The 24179-nt window shown below is 44.7% G+C and overlaps 1 protein-coding gene across 1 annotated transcript in view; it reads left to right on the top strand.

The window, feature by feature from the left end:
• The window catches only part of Tmod2 (tropomodulin 2), a 37330-nt gene extending 16662 nt beyond the window's left edge, over window positions 1–20668 (top strand). Inside the window, exons 3-10 of the mRNA XM_021206673.1 lie at window positions 633–789; window positions 2937–3059; window positions 7540–7626; window positions 8071–8201; window positions 12642–12749; window positions 17078–17221; window positions 17504–17648; window positions 20147–20668. Of these exons, the coding sequence (XP_021062332.1) occupies window positions 633–789; window positions 2937–3059; window positions 7540–7626; window positions 8071–8201; window positions 12642–12749; window positions 17078–17221; window positions 17504–17648; window positions 20147–20181 (930 nt within the window). The 3' untranslated portion in view covers window positions 20182–20668. The remainder of the gene's footprint in view (window positions 1–632; window positions 790–2936; window positions 3060–7539; window positions 7627–8070; window positions 8202–12641; window positions 12750–17077; window positions 17222–17503; window positions 17649–20146) is intronic.
• Window positions 20669–24179: the final 3511 nt, after the last annotated feature.

Raw genomic sequence — 24179 nt, 5'->3', positions numbered from 1 at the left:
GGAAGGGAAGGGAAGGGAAGGGAAGGGAAGGGAAGGGAAGGGAAGGGAAGGGAAGGGAAACAAGAGACAGACAAATAAAATCCTAAAACAAGAGCTGGCCCTGTTGTCACATGATCTTAACCCCAGCACTCAGGAAACAGAGGCAGGAGGATCAAGAGTTGAGGCTAGCCTCAGTTACACAGTGAGTTTGAGGCTAGCCAGGGCTTCATGTTCCAAAAAGACAAATAAATGAGTCTTATTTGGGCAGATATTAGCATATACCGTAATATTTACTTACTCTTGTCTATTTCTGGAGCAGACAGGTTAGAAATAAGTGAGTATAGCCATTCTGCCTTAGGAGCCCTTGTGTGCACGCCTGACCAAACCTAATCTCGGTGGACACAGAAAGACCTTTCCCCTCCACGTTCTAGAAGGCAGCTGCGGAAAGTCCAAAGCTGATACTTCTGTCGCTGTGCCCCTTGAGCTGGTTGAATTCCCTTCCTTAGCAAAGGAGGTTAGAACATGCCTGTCCCCAGAGCTGCCAGCTGGTGTAGGTGCCCCCTGCTTTCCCACTTACAGTCAGTACAATAAAGTAAAGAAACAACAAACTCGGTCTAGTCAACATCTTCCCTTCATCATATCTGTCTTGTCAGAGTGCAACGCTGCCGGCTGGATTCCGACAGAAAGACCAGACCCAGAAAGCAGCCACTGGCCCATTTGACCGGGAGCACCTGCTCATGTATCTGGAGAAAGAGGCTTTGGAACAGAAGGACAGGGAGGACTTTGTACCATTCACAGGAGAAAAGAAAGGTAAGGCCCACAGACTCCATGTCCTGGGACAGAATGCCCTTCACACATTGTGGGGCATCCATCAAAGGAGCCGATCTGGAAACAGGAAATAAACCTATGAACTAAACACAGTATTTTAGAACACCGTCATGTCCAACACCCAGAGTGAACTCTAAGGTAAATTACAGCTCATGGTGGGGACGATGTGTCTTCATGGGTTGACTGGTTGTCACAAATGCCCCCACTACAGCGTGGGATATTAGTGGGGAGGTTTGGGGAGGGAGGGCATGGTACATGAGAATTTTCTGCTCAACTTGATATGAACCTAAAGCTATTCTCAAAATTGAAGTTCATTAGTTTAAAAGAGAAAACCTTTTTGCTACATCAACTAGAGGAGTCTAGGCAAGGCCTCACTCTGTCCCGAGTGGTCAGAACTCTATCCCCCAGCCCTAGAGCTATGATGGAAAGTGTGCCATTCATTCATCTTACATTCACTGAGAACCCCCGCTGCAGAACTCAATGGCACACCCTGGACCTCAAGAGGATGGCGTGTCATCCAGTAAAAGGAACACAGGGGTGTGACTGGGAAGGACCCTATGCTGTCCCCTCCTCTCTTTTCTTTCCCTCTCCTCCTCCTCCTCCTCCCTTCATCCCCCATCCCCTCCCCTGCCCCCATCACTGTGTCACCTCAATAGGCTCCTAATTCATGTCACTCCACACTTTACCCCCGCCAATGCTGACACTTTCAGGCATGCTGCCTGCATAATTTCCTAAACCCTTGCTGCAGCCTCAGCATGGGTGTAGCTTCCACAGCCTCCTGCCTGCATCTCTCCTTTCCTTGCTAAGCTCCGGCCTGTGTGTTCCCCCCCCACCACCACCTCCACTTTTTTTTTAAATCAAGAGACTCTCAGCTAAATGCTGGGCCTTGGATTTCCCTGACCCCTCTCTGTCATCACCTTTTCCTACCATAGAGTGCCCTACCTGAATGACCCCTGGGCCTTGCTTTCATAGCCCTGTGACTGTGTTCATCATTCTGCTGGTTTTCTTTGGTGGTTGTGTGGTATCTGTGTCAGCCTAAGAAACTGGGTGGGGATTGAGTGACAGGAAGGGGGTGCTCCTTCCTCTGAGCTCCAGTGCGGTGGTCTTTGAGCCTCTACTCAGTGGTGAAGGGAACGGAGCACTTGGCAGGTGTCATCCTTGCCACTCCTTTGCTGTGCACGTGACAGGTCACTCGCCCCTGAGAAGGAAATTAAGAAAGCAGAGCTGATCAGTGATGAGTCAGGTTAACAGCCTTGGGTTACTGTGGAATACAAGCTGTCTCTATGGCAACACAAGCTGTTTCTATGGTAACACAGTTGCTGTTGGACTTACCAAATTGTGACAAGCATCAAGTATAATGTAAAAAATCTTCACAAAAATTCCCAAAATGCTACGTATTCAATAATGACAGAATAATAAAGGAGGAGATTTTTGTCATTTCTTCCTGAGTTGAGGAGTGACTAAGGCAAGCTAAACCCAGATCGACCTACAGGAAGCTTGTGGTGAAGGCAGGAGCTAGCTGAGTGTAAAAGGTGCACACAGTCACCTTAAAAGATGGCCAGTGAGTAGTTACCCTCCCTGCTGTGACAAAGTACCTGACGGAAGCAACTCAAGGAGGATTGGGTCTGTCTGGAGTCACAGTTCAAGAGAACAACGATCCTATGTGCCATGCCTTCAGGACAGCAGAAGCCTGTAGGCTTCACAGAGGTTCACTTGGCATCCGCAGGCAGGAGTCAGATGGGCGCTGGTACTCCGTTCACTCTCCTTTTCATTCAGTCCCAGACCCCAGCCCACAGATTGGAGCCGCCCACAGATGATAGAGTCTTTCCAATTAACTCAGTCTAGAAACTGCCTCCTGCCTGGAGATTTGTCTTTTCTAGATCCTGTCAAGTTGATGGTATTAACGATCACCATTAGGAAGGTGCTTAACTACTAAAGTGAGCTCAGGAGAGTTCTGTGTGGTAAAGGCAGGATTCCTTCCTTTTCATACTAGATTAGCCCCCATCAAATGATAGGAAACAACTCAATGATGTGTGTTTTTAATGCCAGCGTTGCATCTTCTGTTCAGTCTGCCTGCCTTACACATAAGGCAGTTGCTCAGTCGTCTTTCGTTTTCTTCTAATTTCAAGGGAGAGTCTTTATCCCCAAGGAAAAACCTGTAGAAACTCGTAAAGAAGAAAAAGTGACTCTGGACCCAGAACTGGAGGAAGCCTTGGCCAGCGCCTCAGACACTGAACTCTACGACCTTGCAGGTCAGTTCTCAGGGCTGGCCCGTGACCCCTACGTGACCCCCCAGGCATGTACTCTCTGCCCTGGTGCAAACCTATGAGCTGCTGGTAGCTAGTGAGCACTGCGTGGCCAGGGTGACAGCAGCCCTATGGTGTCTATCAGACTGGGGCCTGTGGTTGAGCAAGCCACGTTTTAGCCTGTTCTCCTGTTCAGATGATTTCTGTCCTACAAGACTCCTGTGCAAAACTGAGAACTGATGGGAAATCATATTGAGAACTATAAAGGAGTAAATTGTAAGCTAGGTGTTAGGTGTGGTGACCCATTCCTGAAATGGTAGCACTAGCACTCTAAAGGCTGAGGCAGGAGGATTATTGTGAGTTGGAGCCCAGCCGGGGATACAGAATTCAAACCTTGTCTCAAAAAAGAAAACAGAACTTGAAATTAAAAATGAATGAAGTGATATCCCCATATGCTTTCCAAGAGCTTCCACGTTAAAACATGCTTATGGGTGTCACACATTTATGGTCACATTTCTGTTTGTTTGTTTGTTTGTTTTTTGAGACCAGGTTTCTCTGGGTAGCCCTGGCCGTCCTAGAACTCGCTCTGTAGACCATGCTGACCTCAAACTCTGCCACATGAGAGCTGGGGTTAAGGGTGTGTGCCACCACTGCCTGGCTTCCAAGGTCACATTTCTATGGAGTTCTTGGTCTCCCTTGCAGTTTCCATCACAAGCTGATTTGTGCCAGGAGGTCAGTTTGCCTTTGAGTTTCCTTAACAAACTGAAACATGACAATGACAACAGAACTGTTGTTTTATTTGCCTTTACGTGTAGATTGGATTAGTTGTTTTCTGCTGCTATGACAAAACACCATGACAGAGGTGACTTATAAAAGAAAGTGTTTAATTGAACCTGTGGTTTCAAGGGGTTAGAGTCCGTGGTGGTGAAGCAAAGACATGGCAATGGGAACCGCTGAATACTCGCACCTTGATCCAAAAGCAGGAGGCTGAGAGAACACACACTGGGAATGAGTCTTTTAAAACTACAAAGCCTACCCCAGTGACTACACCTTCTCTGACAAGGCCACACCACCTAGTCCTTCCCAAACAGTTCCACCAGCTCGGGACCATATATTTAAACATATGAATCAGTGATGACTGTTATCATCCAAACTACAATGTAGATATAAAAAGTTCAAATAATCCAAAAGAAATGAAAAGCAAGCCTTTCTCCTAAATTAAATCCTTTCTCATTAAAAAAAGAAAAAAAAAAGTCTGTGATGTGGATGGGTGAGCAACATAGAAAGCTCTAGAGAAGCACAGGCTACACGGCATGACCCTGACTTAAAAACCTAGAACAAAAGATGATGTGGTAGTTTATGTTCTTAATCCCCACAAGGATGCAGGAAGCTCAGGAGTCCTGGCTGACCTCAGGATGTATGTGAAGTTCAGAGAACAACTTTATGGAGCTGGCTCCCTCCTTTACCCTTTAGGTAGGTTCTGAGGATCGAACTCAGACCATCCAGCTTGCACTGTGGAGGGGCGATTTTTCTTGCTGAGCCCCAAGCCCCGCCTTCCTCAACCCCGCCCCCAGCACTGGGATCACAGATGCACACCTCCACACCCGATGTGCATCTGTTTCTTACTTAAGTCCTGGGATTCTAACCCAGGCCCTTGAGCTTCCTAGGGAAGTAGTTTATCAATTTTTAGCTGCTTCCCAGCCCCAGAACTCTGCTGCTTATCCCCCTGGAAGATGTACGCAGCATCTATCTCCTTGTGGGAATACCTTCGCTGCCTTATTCTAATATGTCTGCCGTTTCCATACATCTTCATCCATCTCTGATGATGTCAGTAGGGGACATCAGGTTCATGTGTGAGTGTCTGTCAGAGGTCTCTGTAGCATCTGACTCAGCTCATGAGGACAGCATTTCACAGTGACTGGGCATCATGGCCCTGTGGAGAGATCCCTCCATGGTTACTGCTTTTCCCAAGGGTTATCTCACAGGTTTTACTGGAATTGCCCAAAGGAAGAATGCAGGGTGGGACTTTGATTCCCAGAAAACACCTGAGAAAGGAGAAACAAAAGCAATCGTTCTGGAGGTACTTGACCGTGGAATCCATGTAATAAATCCAGGGAGATAATACAAATAGAACCGCCTTTGTTCTCCTTACTCGGCTGAACGGACACTCCCCAAGAACTCAGTGGAAAGCCTTCTGTGGGGATGAAAATCAAGCAGCTTCCTCTCTAGGGTGGATCTTTCTAGACGACTGGGAATAACCTGTAAGCAGAAGGGCTCACAGCAACTGAGGGAGCCCTGAAGAGCATTGTCTGTGCCGGTATGGAAGGTAGCGAGTAGAAAGACAAGCAATTCAAAGGTGCCACAGTCGCCCTTCTTTTTCTCCTTTCGTCCCATCATGCGGTAGTGCCAGGCACATTCAGAGCAAGGCTCTGAGGAAACTCGCCCTGCCTGTTCTTCACTGGTAGCCACTAATCAAGTTAACAGTTGGTTGGGATTAACGAGAAGGCTGAGTCCTTACGCATTCAATGGCTTCCCAAATCATATAGTTAGGATATGGCAGTCAAGGTTCAAACTCAATGTGCTCCACATTTCCCCTCCTTAACTCCGTGATCATTGTTGTTACTCTGTTTCCAGCGCAAGGAGTTGAACCCACGGCTTTAGGCATGCCAGACAAGCACTCTATCACTTAGCTTTAGCCCCAGAGCCTCACTGTGGTAGCACACTGTCTAGGCTGGCCTTGAACTCTGGAACTGTCAGTATAGGCCCAAACTGGTCTCCTGGAATCCTTCTGCTTCCCACGTGCAAGTCACATACCCACCTCTAACTCCTGTTCCTTTTTTTTTTTTTTCCATGTAGCCATGGCTGTCCTGGAACTCACTCTAGACCAGACTGGTCTTGAACTCAAAAGATCCACCTGCCACTGCCTCCTAAGTGCTGGAATTAAAGGTGTGCACCACCACTGCCTGGACTATTTCCTGTTCTTACAGACTCAACCACTGACCGGTCTTTGCTGGCTGCCTCACTCCTAAAATGTAGCTTATAGTAGATCCAGTGAGGCTCTTAGGGGCCTGTGCCTCTCACCTGTAACTTCATGATTAGGGAAATCTGTTTCAACCTACGTAGACCACCCATAGTGTTGTTCCCTGCATGTGTGCCTCCTGGTGCCAGTCCCGTGTGACATCGGGTGCTAAGACCTTGATAGGCTCAGTGGGCCTTTTGTGCCTGATAGCCCTTCTCTTCTTTCCCAAAGGAAGAAGGATCACAATCGTTCTGGTCTTACCTCTGAGGGGGGAAAAAAACAACACAATAATCTATATCACATTAGATCTTTAAAATTCGTAGACTCCATCAGACTTTCTGGTACGGTGTTAATCTTAATAATTAGGAGGCAGAAGGAAACAGCAGGGTTACTGCAGGTCTAAGGCCAGCCTGGTCTACATGATGGGTTCCAGGCTAGACAGAGTTACATAGTGAGACTTTAAACAAAACAAAATCCTTAGATTAAATCACACCTTTCTTAATTTTACAGATAAGAAAAGTAAATGGAGGTGGGTGGGTATGGCGGCGCCTACTCATAGTCACAGCATTTGGGAGCAGAGGCAGGAGAATCACACTGAGTTTGAGGTCAGCCTAGCCTACAAGTGAGTTCCAGGCTATCCAGGGCAATAAGGCAAGACCCTGAAACAGAATAACAACAACAAAACAAACCAAGAGCTGAATGTTGAGTCGACTTAACTAAGGCAATGTTCTAGTTTCATTTCTTTTGCTATTATAAGACACCCGGAACAATAGCAATTCCTCCAGGGTGGGGGGAAGGGTTTATTCGGCTTACACTGCCAGGTTACAGGTTACAAGGGGGAGTCACACCAGGAACGTAAGCCCCGAGTCACATCACAGCCACAGCCAACAGCAGAGAGAGAGAAACACACATAGATGCCGCTGCTTCTGTGCAGCCGGCTTCCTTCACGCTTGCACACTTGAGGGCCCAGTGCCTGAAGTGGCACTGCTCAAAATGGGCTGCATCTTTCTGCATCAATACTAATCAACACACACACACACACACACACACACACACACACAGACATCACAGACATGACACACACACTCACACACAGAGAGACAGTGTAATCTAGAGAATTCCTCATTGTGACTCTTTCCAGGAGATTTTAGCTTAGTTAAGACTAACCAACACAGGGACCTAGCAGTATTTCAGTGATTGGAAGATATGGCTGCACAGTTGTTTCTCAGCTCCTAATGATGCTGCCCATTTAACCACCCAGAGGCCTGTAAAGGTGCTGACAGTCTTGGGAGGATTTTTAGCATAAGTTATTGAATGCTGTGCACCCACCACACACTTCGACAGGAAAGGGGACCTGGAGACTTTCTTCTGTATAAAGAATTGTTCTACTATTTGCAAACTCATAGTGCAGCCATCCTAAGACTTCAAACCTTCCTGCTGGTTATTGTTACCTGTGGTGTCTTTCAGCTGTCCTCGGAGTCCACAATTTGCTCAACAATCCGAAATTTGATGAAGAGACAACCAACGGTGAAGGTCGCAAGGGACCTGTGAGGAGTGAGTGGATGAGGGTCTGGGAGCGGGGGAAGCGCCAGGGCCGGGCTGGTGCATGTGCTGCCAGGCACAGTGCCCAGCATCTGCTTCACCTAGTGTGGTTTCTCAGAACACACAGAACCACAGAACACACATTTGTGGCAGGTCTTCTAGTGGGCAAATAAAAAGAGCCTATGGTCTGGTGCGGATAGTGTGGGCAAGTCCACCTGGCACAACAGTAACTGCCAGTGGATGAGATGCCTCACAGTGGCTGAAAAGCATCTGCCTTCCAAACTGACTCAGAGCGGCACCACTTCTCAGTGAGAATAAACTCACTGTGGTTCATATTGGAACCAGTGTTGGACTCTCCATGAAAGAATGGTGCTTTCCGGGGGGGGGGGGGGGGCGTCTCTAGTTTGATAGAGGGCTTCTTGCACTTTCTTTTATAAACTAAAACTTCTGTTTTAGATGTTGTGAAAGGTGAAAAGGCCAAACCAGTATTTGAGGAGCCACCGAACCCTACAAATGTGGAAGCAAGCCTGCAGCAGATGAAGGCCAATGACCCCAGCCTGCAGGAGGTCAACCTCAACAACATTAAGGTTCGTCCCTTCCAGAGCTGGCTGGACATCACTGACTGCCTGCTTTCACACTGACTTGTGGTCCTTTCAAGTCACTGATTTCAGACAGAATAATCCAGTCAAAAGAAATAGGTCTATAAGAAGAGTGGTTTCTAGAACCTCTTGAAAAACTTCATAGAACTCAGGCCAAACAGAGCACATTGTACCTGATACTGAATAACCACATCAACTTTACTGTGTGTGTGTGTATGTGTGTGTGTGTGTGTGTGTGTGTGTGTGTGTGTGTGTGTGTTACAGCACTCTCCCTCCTAGCTGTATCCCCAGCCCCCTCCCACAGTTTCAAGTGTCAGAATGCCAGAGTAACTTAGAAATGTAGTTGGCACAGGCTCTCAAGTGAGACTATAGAGAAGCTGTCAGTCAAGCCTAAGGTATCCAAAGATGGCAGTCCCGTGCATCTGTGGGCGAAAGACCTCACTTTCCCATCACATGGGCTACTCTTCGGAGCTGCTTGAGTGTTCTCACACAACCACATCTGCCTTTCCCCAAAGATAGTGACCCCAGAGTGAAAAAGGTCAAGAAGCCAAAGGCTCAGTGGTTAGAAGTAATTGCTTTTCTTGCGAAGTACCCAAGTTCAGTTCCCTGCACCCACATCAAGGCCTTCACAACCACGTGTAACTCCAGATCCAGGAGATCCAACACTTCTGGCCTCTCTGGGTCCCCGTACGACATGTGTGTCCCTCAACAACAACACACAGTATTGCCCATGACCTGGTGTCTGAAGTCACAGACTGTCATTCCCACTTTGTTCTTTTTAGTGATGAGTCTTGCTGTTGCCACGCTAGTTAGCAGAGGGAGCCTAAAATAAGGTAGACTGAAGTCTCACGCTGTAGGCAACTTTATTTGGAGCATCAGACAATTTATACTCTGAGGGTTAAGAGGAGTCACATAAGTGAAGTGTAAAGTCACAAGGACAAGAATCATGTGGCAAGACACATTTGTTTCCATAGAAGCCTACACATAAATAGCAGTAGCCAGTCGTAATGAAAAATCTGAAGTAGACTCACCCCTAACCAGTACACCTGGGAGAGGCACGAAAACACATTCCAAGAACAGTTCATGTTATGAAGGACCAGAGATTACAAGATTCTTGTCTTGTTTACTTAGAGCTTTCTCCCAGGGTCTCACAAATCTCACACAGCTTTGTGCGTGGCCTGCCTTCTGACATGGAGCTGTTGAATGAAGGAAGAGAAGCAGACAAGAGGAGCGTGAGCACATATGGGTTGCCTGGGGCCTCCTTTATTCCTTCTCTTCAGTTGGCTGGTTGATAACTCGGTTGGCTAGTTTGAGACAAAGTCTCACTGTGTTGCCAAGACTGGGCTGTTAAACCTTTCAAATTCAATATGTAAACAGAGCTGATTTCAAATTCTCCATCCTCCAGCTTCTACCTCCTAAAGATTAGGTATAGGTTTGTTTTGGTGGTTCTTATTGAATAGATCTCTAGTATTTAATATTATCTCCTATGAGTTTTTTCTTCTTTCTTTTTATTTATTCTTCTCTCAAACAATACATCCTGACTGCAGGCTCCCTTCCCTTTGCTCCTCCCAGATCCACTGCTTCTCCATTTCCCTTCAGAAAAGAGCACTCCTCCAGGGTTATCAGCTGAACCCAACAGAACAAGACGCACACCAAGACTAGGCACAATGCTCATGTCAAGGCTGGATGAGGCAACCCAGTAGGAGGGGACAACAAGCAGGCAAAAAGAGCCAGAGAGACCCCCCCCTCCAACTGTTAGGAATCTCACAAAAATGCCAAGCTAACCAACCTCAGCATATATGCAGAGGGACCAACCCAGATTCATGCAGCCCTGCTTAGGTTGATTCTGTAGGTCCTGTTCTCCTGGTGCCGTGGACCCCTCTGGCTCCTACAGTCTTTCCTCTCTTTCTTCTGTGGGGTCTCCCAAGCTCTGCTTAATGTTTGGCTGTGGGTTCCTGTATCTGCATCTGCCCCCATCAGCTGCCAGAGAAAGCCTCTTGTCTCTGATAAAGGTTGGGCTAGGCGGTGATCTATGAGTACAGCAGAATATTGTGAGAAATCATTTCGTTGGCTTCTGTTGTTGTTGTTGTTGTTGTTGACAGTCATGTTTGGTTCTACCCTAGATCTGGGCCATCCAGCTTCCAGTTTGTGGCTATCCAGGCAGTTTTGGGCATGAGCTCCCTCACCTGGTGTGGGCCTCAAGTTAGACCAGCCATGAGTTGGCCACTCCTACAAGCTCTGAGCCACCGTTGCCCCAGCACATCTTTTAGGCAGGACAGGTTGTAACAGGTAGAAGGTTTGTGGCTGAATTGGTGTCTCAGTCTCACCACTGTAAGCCTTACCTTGTTACATATGGCTGGTTCAGGCTCTGTATCCTCCATTACTGTGAGTCCTTGCTAGGATCACTGTCTTAGTTAGGGTTTTACTGCTGTGAACAGACACCGTGACCAAGACAACTCTTAGAAAAACAACATTTAATTGGGGCTAGCTTACAGGTTCAGAGGTTCAGTCCATTATCTTCAAGGTGGGAGCATGGCAGCATCCAGGCAGGCATGGTACAGGAGGAGCTGAGAATTCTACATCTTCACCTGAAGGCTGCTAACAGAATACTGACTTCCAGGCAGCTAGGATGAGGGTCTTAAAGCCCATACCCAGTGACACACCTGCTCCAACAAGGCCACGCCTTCTAATAGTGCCACTCCCTGAGCCAAGCATATACAAGCCATCACACTCACCCTCATAGGTTCTAGGAAGTTTCCACTGTACTAATTTTCCACATTGCCCCCAGTTCCCGTTATCTCTGCCAATACTCTTTCTCTCCATCCCTCACCCCGACCTGACCCCTCCTGTGTTTAACTATGTGTATAGGTGTCTTTTGTGAGTGTATGCACAGGAGTGAAGTTGCCTCTGGAGGTCAAGGATTACTGTATCGGATCCTGGAGCTGGAATTACAGGCATTTGTGAGCTACCCAACTCGGATGCTGGGAACTGAACTCAGGTCCTCTGCAAGAGTAGCGAATGCTGTTCACTGATGAGCCGTCTCTCCAGCCCCAATAATATTATTTTTATTGAGTGTGCATTATGTGTTACATCATTGGCTACTGGAAATTCATGACCTCACTTGCTCCTCAGCGAGAATTGAGGAGATTCAGTTGCTGTGGTCACTCAGCTTAGCCATCATACAGCCAGGCCCATGCCCATGCCCAGTGCTGTCCTTTGCTGCTTCCCCCTTACATCTACAGTGATAGGTAATCTGTGTATGTGATTTATAAGACCATCTACATATACATCCAAGCATGGGAGACACTCATTAAATACAATTAGGGCTGGTGAGATGGCTCAGCGGGTAAGAGCACCCGACTGCTCTTCCGAAGGNCCGGAGTTCAAATCCCAGCAACCACATGATGGCTCACAACCATCCGTAACAAGATCTGATGCCCTCTTCTGGAGTGTCTGAAGACAGCTACAGTGTACTTANCATCCGTAACAAGATCTGATGCCCTCTTCTGGAGTGTCTGAAGACAGCTACAGTGTACTTACATATAATAAATAAATAAATCTTAAAAAAATAAAATACAATTAACAAATATAAACATACAAAGAAAGGAATGCAAACAAATGTATTAGCTCATACCTTGTGTCCAAAGGATCCACTCCCAGCATGGCACTTCCATGCAGCCGTGTGCAAGAGACCTCGCTTTGTCGAGACGCTGCCTTGTAGAGGTGGAAGCAGGGAATCACCATGAGTTCAAGGGAGCTTTGGCAACCTAGTGAAAGTGATGCCAGATTGAAGCCAGCCTGGGTTCCAGGAGACCCAGTTAAGATCCATCCAGTGTTCACTGAGGATGTTATAGTAAGAGACAAACACTGACCACATGTTGGCAGCATAGCATGGTAAGTCCCAAAGTGGTGATGGAATTGTAGGAAAGGAAAAATGTGAAACTGCCTACGAGAACTCATAAACCAAAGAGGAAATAATTCAGGCGGCTCTTCAGAGGTGGAGAAGAAGACAACAGGAGTTTTCAGGCCAAGGAGAAAAGCATATCTGAAGGGTATGTGTGAGAGAGAGACGATGATTGCTAGCCTGCCCTAGAATATAGGACAGAAGGGGAAAAAAGAAAACTCTTTTGAGTTACATTCTCTCATTGGTCACTAGGAGGTGCTATTCACTCAGAATAGCTTAGTTCTCATACATGAACAAAGATAAATTTATTTTATTTTATTTTTTTAAAAAGAAGATGTGTAGTCAGCCATCTAAATACAGGTGATAGTCAAAAGTTGCAGGGGGCTTGCTGATGGTGGAGCTCAGTACCAGAGCACATGCTTAGGGCATGTGAGACCTTGGGTCCAATCAAAACTGAAAACAACTGAGAGTGAGTGGGAACACAGTGTGAACGGTTTATAACTAACCCTGTTTTCTGTGCTTAGAACATTCCAATTCCAACCCTGAAGGAATTTGCAAAGGCTCTGGAGACCAACATCCATGTGAAGAAGTTCAGCCTGGCTGCAACCCGCAGCAACGACCCCGTGGCCCTTGTAAGTGAGACTTGAAACACGATATGACGTCATTTAATTCCCTGGCAACTCTTTATTTTTAGGTTTTTCTTATTTAGTATTAGCTTTCTGTTGTTTTGAGATAGGAGTCATGCTGTGTAGCCTGGGTTTTGAACTCACTATGTATCTTGGATTAATCTTGAATTCCCAGTAATCCTCCTGCCTCAGCTTGCCTAGTGCTGAAATTTCAGGCATGAAATCACTATTCCTCGATAAATTTATTTTATCAATTGAAAGTCTTAGATCTTGTCAACTTAATCTAACAAATTTATGGTCCCGAGGCACAGGCTAAGAACCTACACTACAATCACATTGGTTTAAGTGGATTCTTGTCAGTGCTGTACTTTCCAAACAAGAACAAGACAGGAGTCTTGGCATTTAACTAAATAAATATTTAGAGTTCGTTCTGTGTTGAGAAAAACCATTCTGAAACTTTCCCTCCTACAGTAATTTTCTGTAACAGTCTTTAGACATTATGATGCCTCCCCCAAACTTACTTGAACTTGGCACATATAAAAACGTCAGAGTGTGTTTTATCTTAATCTTTATGTGTGTTAATAAGCCAAGCATACTTTAAACAACCAAAAATAGTGAAACATTCCATTTGACATTCAGTTGATTCGAGTATGGATAGAAAAAAAAATAACCAAAACCCTTGTCCTTTTATGCGTTTGGGGTAATCTAGCCAAACAAGAAAGCTACTTAGCCTAAGTAAATACTGTCACCGCCGTAGCCATCACCGCTTCCTCTTGTCTGCTTTGCTTATTACAAGCCACTCTCCTAGGGACTCAGTGAATATAGTTCTGAGCGCTAAGCTTTGTATCTTACCTCACCCAGTCATCCCTTAGTGCTCCAAGTATGTGTGGTTGTTAGTCCCCGCAATAACATAAGAGAGGTTAGATTACCCCAGGCGTGGCAAGTAATGACAGAGCCAAGAATCACCACCAGGTCTTTCTGGTTCCATCACACTAAAGTTACACACACAGCCCTGCTGTTGTTGATAGGGTCTCTGGGAATCAGCCTGAGAGTTTACAACACTGGCCACTGGCTCTCAAATCAAACTAGAAAAACAAAGGTCCTGGCGTGGTGGTTCGATTTAAAGTAGCGGTCTTGGGCTGGAGAGATGATGGCTCGGCAGTTAAGAGTGCTTGCAGCTTTTCCAGAGGACCTGAGTTGATTCAGAGTACCCACTTCAGACAGTTCGCAAGTGCTTGTAACTCCAGCTCTAGAGAATCTAATGTTCTCTTCCATCATCCTTAGTACCTCACATACATGAAGCACAGACATACTTTCAGGCAAAACACCCATATGCATAAAATAAAAATAAAGTCTAAAAAATAAAAGTATATATATATATATATGGGCGTGTAGATATAACTTAGAACTATAATGAGGTATTCTACATTCTTTTATTCGTATTCCATCTTTGAAATCCATGGGGTGTTTTATATTTATAGCTCATCAGTTCAAACTACCTGGTTTTATTTTTTTTAAGAATTATTTATTTTATGTTTATGAGTACACTGTCTCTGTCTTCAGACACACCAGAAGAGGGCATCGGATCCCATTACCGATGGTTGTGAGCCACCATGTGGTTGCTGGGAATTGAACCCAGGACCTCTAGAAGAGCAGTCAATGCTCTTAACCACTGAGCCATCTCTCCAGCCCCCTACCTGGTTTACTAAGGCTTAGTAGCTGCATTTCTTGTGGCTACCATTTGGTTAGCAGTGAAGCTATGTATGTTGGGTTCTGTTTGTTAGATTTAAAAGAATTATTTTAATTTTTAACTAAGTGTGTGTGTGTGTGTGTGTGTGTGTGTGTGTGTGTGTGTGTGTGTGTGTGTGTTTATATGAGTTCAGTGTCCTTGAAGTCCAGAAGAGGGTATTTGGACTCCTGGAACTGGAGTTACAGGTGGTTGTGAGCTGCCTGAGGTGGGTGCTGGGAGTTGAACTTGGGTCTTCTCCAATAACAACGTGTGCTCTGAACTGCTGAGCCATCTTTCTAGCCCCAGGAAATTATAGTTTTATATAATCCCATAGAGTGCAGAAAAAATCTTTTCTTGAGACATGTATTTCTACTCTAATCATTTCTATAACATTGAGGGACCCACCTCTGTGTTTTTCTGACACTACTATTCCAGCACTTGGAATAGATGCTCAGATATCTGCTGAACCGAAGTGAACTTGGGTGTAATAACTCCAAGTTATGTTTGGCTGCATGGGCTCCATTTCGTTCAGTTTGAGAAAAAGCGATTACTTTTCTGAAGTTTAAGATAAAGTGGCACGATCTTGACTGCTTGCCAGGAGGTTGTGCAAGTTTTTATAAAGAATTAATTGCTCTGACGTTTCTTTATTCTGGGACCGAAAGTTAATGCCAACACTTGGTGTGTCCAATAAGGAAAGGCTTGCCAGACTCCCATCCCATGCTCTGATTAACATGGGTGCATTTAATTTTAAGATCAAGTGTTAAAAGGAGCATGGTGGCCTATGTCTCTAATCCCATCACTTGGGAGGCAGAGACAGGTGAATCTCTGAGTTCAAGGCCAGCCTGGTCTATAGAGACTTCCAGGATAGCCAGGACTACACAGAGAAACCTTGTCTCAAAACTAACAGACAGCAATAAAGAACAACTATTGAATAAATGTACCTTGAATTGCATAGTTCGCCATTCCATCAGCCTATGTCCTTGTGCTTTCATTTCTAACACCTGTCAATACACAGGATTTTTATTCTGCCCCAGTGATTCTCAGCTCAGGAGCGCGTTTCCTCCCAGGGCTCCCTGGCAGTGGTTGGAGATGTTTGGGGTAATGATGAGGATGTATGCTACTGGTATTTGTAAGGTCTCAGAATCCCGAGAGTCTGCTAACAGGACACCCACAGCAAAGAAGTCTCCAGGCCCAGATCTCAGCCATGAAGAGGTTGAGAAACACGCCTAGTCTCCTGTGGAATTCCTTCTTCCTGCCTTAACTGTCATTAAGATAATTAAGATAGTTTAGGGCTACTCCCTAGAAGCAATCAGTATTAGCAATTTGTTTTTCATTCTTCCACTTATTGTCTTTATGACTTTAATTAAAGTGGCTGTCAATCACAACTGTTCATGCACTTAAGGAACAAAAGACCAAGGTCTTAAAGATCCTGTTCATGTTCATCTGGGCAGGGCCAAAATATACTCTGTGTGTGTGTGTGTAAATTTTATCTCTATATATATGTGTATGTGTGTATATCTAGATGTATGTTTCTAAGGAGTATATGCATAATAAGTGTGGGGTGCTGGTAGAGGCCAGAAGAGGGCGCTAGAGCCTTGGAGCTAGACTTACCTGTGAGCTTCTCAATGCTGAGACCTGGACACTCGTCTTCATGATTGAACGGCAAGTGCTCTGAACCACTGGACCATCCGCTCAGCCTCAATTATATGAATATTTTAAAAATGTGTTCATACTGAGACACCTTTGAACCATTATTAAAATGTGTTCTTTTAGGGAATACTTAGTCTCAACTCTTGAAGAGTACAAACAGGAAGATCAAAACTTTATGGCCAGCCTCAGTGACGCAGCAAGTTCAAGGGCAGCCCGGGCTCCCTCAGAGTCTGTCTTCTTGCACAGAGAGAGAGGGTGGGAGGCTGGGAAGATAGCTCAGTGTTTAAGAGAACTGACCGTTCTTGCAGAGTTTTTGTTCCCAGCACCTACATAGTGCTCACAACTGTCTAACTCCAGTTCCAGATGATTTCACACCTTTCTTCTGGTGTCTGCTGGCTCAAGCACACACATGGTGCACAGATATATATGTAGGCAAAACACACACACATTTAAAAAATTAAAAATAAGAGAAAAACATACAGCCATACATACCACGTGGATGCTGGGAATCAAACCCAGGTCCTCTGGGAGAGCAGCCAGCACTCATGGCTGCCGAGAGTCAGTCAGTCAGTGTTTCTCTCCAGCTTCTACTAAGCTATTTTAATTTTTGATTTGGTTTGGTTTGGTTGGTTGGTTTTGTTTTGTTTTGTTCTTTTGAGGTAGGGTTTCTCTGTGTAGCCCTGGCTATCCTGGAACTCACTCTGTAGACCAGGCTGGCCTACTCAGAGATCTGCCTGCTTTGACAAAGCCAGAGTGCTGAGATTATAGGCATGTGCTACCACTGCCTGGCACTATTTTAGTTTTTAATTATAGTTCAAGATTTTAATTTTACTTAGAAATGAAAATATGACTTAATAAATGTTTCCTTTAAGTGCTATCCTGCAATCTATTTCTTTCATCTGGGAGAGAGATTGTTGACATTTAGAAACCCTGATGACTGTTTCCGTACACTAAGGCCTTTGCAGAGATGCTGAAAGTCAACAAGACCTTGAAAAGTCTAAACGTAGAGTCCAATTTTATCACTGGCACTGGAATCCTGGCCCTGGTGGAAGCACTGCGGGAGAATGACACCTTGACGGAGATCAAGATTGACAACCAGGTACAGACTGGGTGGGGCAAAGCTGGCTTCTATCTTAGACAGCAGGAGGGGAGTCCCCACAGGGAGTGGGCCAAAGCTCAAAGCTCTGTGTGGATTTGATGGGATCTCCTGGCTTTCCTAACAGTTTCTGGCCCGTGGAACATGTGCACTCTCTGTGTGTCTCTGTCTCTATCTCCCCTCCCCCACCCTTTGGGGAGGTAGCCATGTAGTTTTCCCCTGTAAATAACTTTATCCTTTCCCTTCCTGTTTATCCCATGTATATGTGTGTGCGCCCACAACCAGAGGCAGCAGTTGGGAACAGCCGTGGAGATGGAGATCGCCCAGATGCTGGAGGAGAACTCAAGGATCCTCAAGTTTGGGTACCAGTTTACCAAGCAAGGGCCACGGACAAGAGTGGCAGCTGCCATCACAAAAAATAACGACCTGGGTAAGGCAGATGTGATCTGTGCTGGTGACAAGTAGGACAATTCATCTTCCCACTTCAGAGGCAGTGTCTCAGACACCACGTCACTGGCACTGCTAGGTAGTCATGGCAATCCTCTGGTCTTCAAGGCTTCAGTGCAATGTTGTTTTAGGAGAGCTCTAATCTAGCTTAGCTCTGCTTGATTTCCATGCGTTGGCCTCCCCTCTCCTCCTTCCACATCGATGGTACTCTCTCCATTAGACAAGGGCATAGCAATCTCAGGTTCCTTATGGTTGGGTTCTGATGGTGCTTTCTTCAATACTCCAGCTTAACCGTGGGGACATGAATACTTCTGTACTTTACGTGCCAACTGTACTGACAGAGCTACGTGACACGGGTTAAAGTCTCACAGAGCTTTTCAGCCAGGCCACTCTTTACCTTCCTGTGCTGCTAAACTTTGTTGAGGATCCATACTGTTTCTTCTGTTAGGATGAGATAGGGCACATCACAGTGAAAAGGAGGTCAGTCATAGTGTAGAACGATGGGACAGAATGAGAAGGCTTCGTCTGGAGACATCTCAGCTACCTGGAGTGTCAACGCAAAGGGACATCTGGGACTGGACAAGTCCACTTGGCAGTTAGGCAGCAACAAGCTTGAGTCCCTTGTTTGAGGTTTGGGAACAGTGTTCCAGTCCTTGGACAAGGAAGATACTGGCAAGACAGAGGGCTGTACTTACCCACTGAGTACAGAGAGTGAGTAAGACCCATGACCCAGCAAGAGGCTTAGACCCATGACCCAGCAAGAGGCTTTGGAAAAGGATGGGGACAACCAGACGATGCCTAGAAAATAAAGCATGTTACGCCCGAATCTGAGCAACCCAGAAAACAAACAGACAGATAGACAGACCAAAAAAAAAAAAAAAAAAAAAAACCAGACAGGTAAAGCAAGACTCTAGAAGTATTGTAGTAAGGCCCATGTCCAGGACCAGCCCAGGAACAGCCACTGCAGATGTCTCCTTTGCCATGTCGCACAGCTTGGGCTACTGAAAGTATCAAGGCAGAGAGGACTTTGGACAAGATACCAGTTGGCCAAATCCAGGGAGCTTCCATAAGCCTCATTCTATCAACCAAAAGAACCTATAGTCCAGGAAGTAAAAAGGGAAGAGAAGGGTCTTTTAGAAACAGGAATGCAGCCAGGTTTGGTGGTGTGTGCCTGTAATTCCATCATTCAAGAGGTTAACTTAGGAATGTCTTGGTTGAAGACCAACCTGGGCTACATGGTAAGACCATGTCAGTGGGGTGGAGAGAAGGATGGAATCGGGTAATCATTTTGTTTAAGTTTTTTTTTTTATTTTATGTGTATGAATGTTTAGTTTGCATGTGTATCTGTGTACCATGTGTATGTCTGGTGCCTCAAAGTTCAAAGGGAGCATCAGTTCTCTTGGAACTAGAGTTATGGCTGGCTATGAGCAGTTGTGTGGGTGCTGGGAATTGAACCCAGGTCCTCTGCAAGAAGAACAAGTGCTCTTAGCTACCGAGCCATCTTTCTAGCCCCCAAATCAAGCAATCTTGACAGTATCTTTGATTCCCAGTGCTGTTTGGAAGGAACCTCAGTCTCTGATTTTGCCTGTGGTCTGAACCCACTCCTTTTTTTTTTTTTAAGACCAATATATAGGATTTTGTCTGTTTTGAACAGAATTATGCTATATATCCCAAGCTGTCCTGGAATTCAACTCTGTAGCCCAGGCTGGCCTCCAATCTTTGATCCTCCTGCCTCAGCCTCTGGAGTACTGTGATTGCAGGTGCACCACACCACATCTAGGACACATCTAGAGTTTTTAAACAAGATAAGCCTTAGAGAATCAGAGCTTTTGTTTATAGATGGTCTCCCAGCTACAATCAGAGATGCTGGGCATGGCTGTGTTCACTTGGGAACTTCACAAAGGCCAGTTGGTGACCAAACTGCACAGAAGATAAGAGGGTGCCCTGTGTGTAAACTCCCATGAGAATATTTACCATTTCACTGCTCTGTGGACTGTCCTTGCCTAATTATTCCGTAAACACATGGAGAAGTTCTCGCATTCAAGTTCCCAATTACCAGACATAGCTTGATTTAAACACGAATTCCTCTACATGTTAGATTATTTTTGCCAGCTCCATTTATTGCCATAGTTCACTGAATGTTGGAGTCTAAGACGATTTATGCCCTCAGGTATATGTCATGGACCTTTGTTAGATGGACACAAGCTTGTAGAATAGTAGTTCTCAACCTGCGAGTTACAACCCCCACAGGGGTCACATACCAGATACCCTGCATATCGGACAATACCAGATATTTACATTGTGATTCATAACAGTAGCCAAATTACAGTTATGAAGTAGCAATGAAATAGTTGTATGGCTAGGGGTCAGTACAGCAGGAGTAACTGTATTAAAAGGCTGAGAACTCTGCTCTGGAGTGATTTTAAAGAATATCCTTTGATTCTATTCGTCTTTTTCTATTTTTCTCTCTCTCCTACCTAGTTCGCAAGAAAAGAGTTGAAGGAGACAGGAGGTAAAGCGCCACTCAAAGGGGTGAAGTCTCACCGCGCGGCCATCCAAAAAAACACACCCAAAATCCTCTTCTCCACGGGACCGTTTGATCCAAGGCTGTTCATTTCCGTTAACCATATCCGTCATAATTTTAACTGTTACTCCTTTTTAGCGCTAATTATTTGTCTGAAATATGTGTAGCAGTTTGCCTCGCTCCTGGACACACCTGGTGGCTTGCACAAGAAGGGTGATACAGATCTTAGACAGTGACAACGCTGGAGATGATCTTAACCACTTTCGTATTGGGTTTGTCTTGCTTTCTTATGTGAGCCCTTTTTTTAGTCATGGGAAGGGACTTAGCATGTAGCATGTGTTTGTAGCTGATGACACAATGAAGGCCTATCTCTGTTTACATGCATCGCTTTGAGCTAGGCCGGGAACATGGGGAGGGTGCTACTGACCACATGAGACGTTAGTATTGCCAAGCTTTCACAAATTCTCCGTTAATTCCAGGAAAAAAAAAATAGTGTCTCTACATGCACATGCCCAACTGATAGACGGTCAGTGGGGTCCTCCTTAGGAAGCACTTTAACGTAGCACTGGCAAAGAGACTGTTTAGTGACCCATGAGTATATTAACAAGTCACACACTCACCTTTACTTACTGTTAAACATGAATTAAACATATTTGTTGAGGTATGTGGTCCTGGGAATTGTACCCAGAGCCCTGTGCATGCTAGGCAGGCACTCTACTCCTGAGCTACATCTCCAACCCAAATTATATTTAAAATGATTCTCTAATCAGTAATTATTTACAAGGCCATTGAAAGACTTTCCAGGTATGGTGGGAAAGTTTTAAAGTTTTACCAAAAGGAAATTTCAAAATGGTACATTCCCAAATCAAATAACAATAACAGCATCTTAGGAGCTGGAGAGCTGGCTCAGCAGTTAAGAGTGCTTGCTGCTTTACCAGAGGTCCAGAGTTCAGTTTCAGCACCTGTGTCAAGCAGCTAACAAGAGTGTATAGCTCCATCTTTGGGGAAATCTGATGCCTCCAGCCTCTGAGGGCATCCACACATAGATGTACGTACCCCCCCCTCCATATACATACACATGAGTAAAAATAGATTTAAAAGTTATGGCACCTTAGTCAAAGTTTCTGATACATAATGAATTTGACAAATTTTAAAAGCAAGTGTTAATTCATCTTTAGTGTAATCAGATCACTGGATAAATTGTGGGCATTGTGATTAATTATATAGCTTTTTTTTTTTGTCACATGCAATTGCTTTTTTGCCTTTTGGCTTAAAATCAAGCGTTGATTTTTTTTTTTGTCATATGTCACAGTAAATCCAGCCATTTGCAAACATTGGGTTAAAAGGAATTGTCAGTTGCTCAGATGTTTGTCACTTCAAAGACAGAGCCTGTGAGAACATGACTGAAGTGATCGTGAAGTGATTGATTTCCTAGTACCACAACTGGACAGCATAATGCAAACTTAAGGTACCAAGTGATAGAAGGTTTTGGCCCCAAAATATCACTTTTCTCTCCTGTCATAGATATCAGCTGGTCCCAGCCCCTGTCAGGTTCCTGTGTTAGCTGCCCTTCTCACTGCTGTGACTAAATACCTGACAAAAGGAATGTAAGGAAAAGGGGGATTTATCTTGGCTCACAGTTTTAGGGTGCGCCTACTGTAGCAGAGAAGGACGGCAGCAGGGGGATGAGACAGTTGTCACATAGCAGTCACAGACAGGAAGCAGAGAGAGATGAATGCTGGGGCTCTGCCCGCTTTCTCCTTTCCCCTTTTTTTATTTAGTCTGGAATTCCAGCTTATGGGATGGTGCTCCCCACATTCAGGGTGAGTCCTCTTTCCTTGGTTAAACTTCTCTGGTAACATCTTAGGTGATTCCAAATCCCACCAAGTTGACAACAAAGATAACTGTCGTTGCATCTCTTGTCCTTCCTTTTCCTCTCCCTTCATGACCAAGCATCCTTCTTGTTTCCCTTCTCTCTATGTCTCTAAGTCAGTGGTTCTCAACCTGTGGGTCACAATCCCTTTCGAGGTTGAATAAATCTTTCATGGGGGTCACTTAAGATCATTGGAAAACACAGATATTTACATTACGATTCAGAACAGTAGTAAAATTACAGTCATGAAGTAGCAATGAGATAAATTTATGGTTGGGGGGTCACCATAACATGTGGAACTGTATTAAAAGCAGTAAGAAGGTTGAGAACCACTGCTCTAAGTCCTATAAAGGTGATGGGAAACTAACAGACAAGAAAAAACTTGGAATCAGGAATCTTGGGGAAAAAACTGGACACTCGGAGGGAGAAACTGGACACTTACTGTGCTATAAATACCCACAGCTGAAGCAAAAATTCTCAGACACACCTCATTTTCTTGGCTCATTTTTATACTCTTCAGGACATAATAAATAGGGTATTCTGACATTTTTTGAGTCACCCCCAAGTCCTTTAACTTAATACTTTATCTTCCTGTCAATCTGAAAACATATTTGTTTTGTCTTATCCCTTAATCTAATTTTTCCTTCCTTCTCACTCACTTTGGTGTGGTATTGAAGCCAGTTTGTATAAGTTTGTTCAGTTTTCAAGAATTCTTTAAATTCTTGCTCAAAATAGCCCTACTAAAAATTAAGGTGTGGTAGCATGCCCCAGTGATCCTAGCACTTGGAGTGGATGCAAAATCAGTGTTGGCTACACAAGAAGTCTGAAGCCAGCCTGCTACCTGAGACCCCAGCACACCCTCCCTCAACCTGAACATGTTAATTGGCATGTACTTACAGTTAAATCGATTATAGCAAAGGCAAAACTATGTTCTTGAGATTATTTATGTATGTTGTGCCTGTATGGCATACATACCACTGTGGTGTGCTATAGCACAGGTCCTCCCTACTCTGTCAGCATTAACTTCTTGGCCATGGTGAGAAGAGTCCTTGGGAATTATCAATGTGTAAGAAAATAGCTCCGTTCTTTCCTCTAGATTGTTGGCTGATAAGCAGTCATCCACTCTACCTGGGTGAAATGTATAGGGTGTATTTTAATCAGAATTTTTGATTACTCTGTTGCCAAAGGAAGGATGCTAAGTGTCTTTCCTTTCTCTCTCAGCCACAGACTTCTTTAAGAGCAGATTCCCTAACAAGCTTCTTTTTCCTGTTTTCATTTACTCTCTTGCATCCATTCCTAAGAAGCCCTGACCCTGCAAATTATTGTCTGCAGTCCCATATTGTAGAGAGTGGGTTACAATTGTTGACACACCCTGGCAAAAAGCAAGAAAGAAAAGTCATATTTAGATCATAGCTATTCCTTTTTACAAGGAGTTATTAATACTATTAAGATTGTAGAACATTATTTTTTAAATCATACTGGTTTTATCTTATAAAATGAGTTTATAAGATTATTACTAATCAGCTATTTTATCATCATGGATTTTTAAATAGCATGTAAAGTGATATTTCCATCAGCATTTATATTTTGAAGGGAATTACTAGAAGATAAAATATACATCTTGGGGCATCTATCAAATCCATTTCATTAGATGAAGACTTCACCTCCCACCTACCCAAAGTGGACCATTAATTTCATCCTGATGAGACATAATGTGTGTGAATTATTTTTATAGGTATCTGCTTTGCTGGCTAGTGCGTTGATGTATTTGCTAATGCCTGGATAGCTGTTTGGTGGGAGCGTGTGTTTGCCTAAGCCTGCTCCCTTCCCCTTTACAGTTGTACAGGCCCATAAGTGAAAACTCACTCACCGGGACTTGACTTGAAGGTTTCTGTGGCTGATGTCTTGTCATGACACCTGTAGATGGATGGCTTTTAGGAGATCATTTGTCAAGTCTAGAGATGCTAACCAGTCCAGCAGTACAAATGCATCTCTCTGTCTGCCTGATGTGGGCAGCAGAAGTTCCTTCGTCTTTAACAGCATGATCAAATCCCTCGATTTCTCTCTCTCTCTCTCTCTCTCTCTCTCTCTCTCTCTCTCTCTCTCTCTCTCTCTCT

This window comes from Mus pahari, chromosome 10, assembly GCF_900095145.1.
Source record: "Mus pahari chromosome 10, PAHARI_EIJ_v1.1, whole genome shotgun sequence".
NCBI classification, from domain to species: Eukaryota; Metazoa; Chordata; class Mammalia; order Rodentia; family Muridae; genus Mus; species Mus pahari.
Note: the sequence above shows the minus strand (reverse complement) of the source record. Positions and strands in the feature narration are given on the sequence as shown.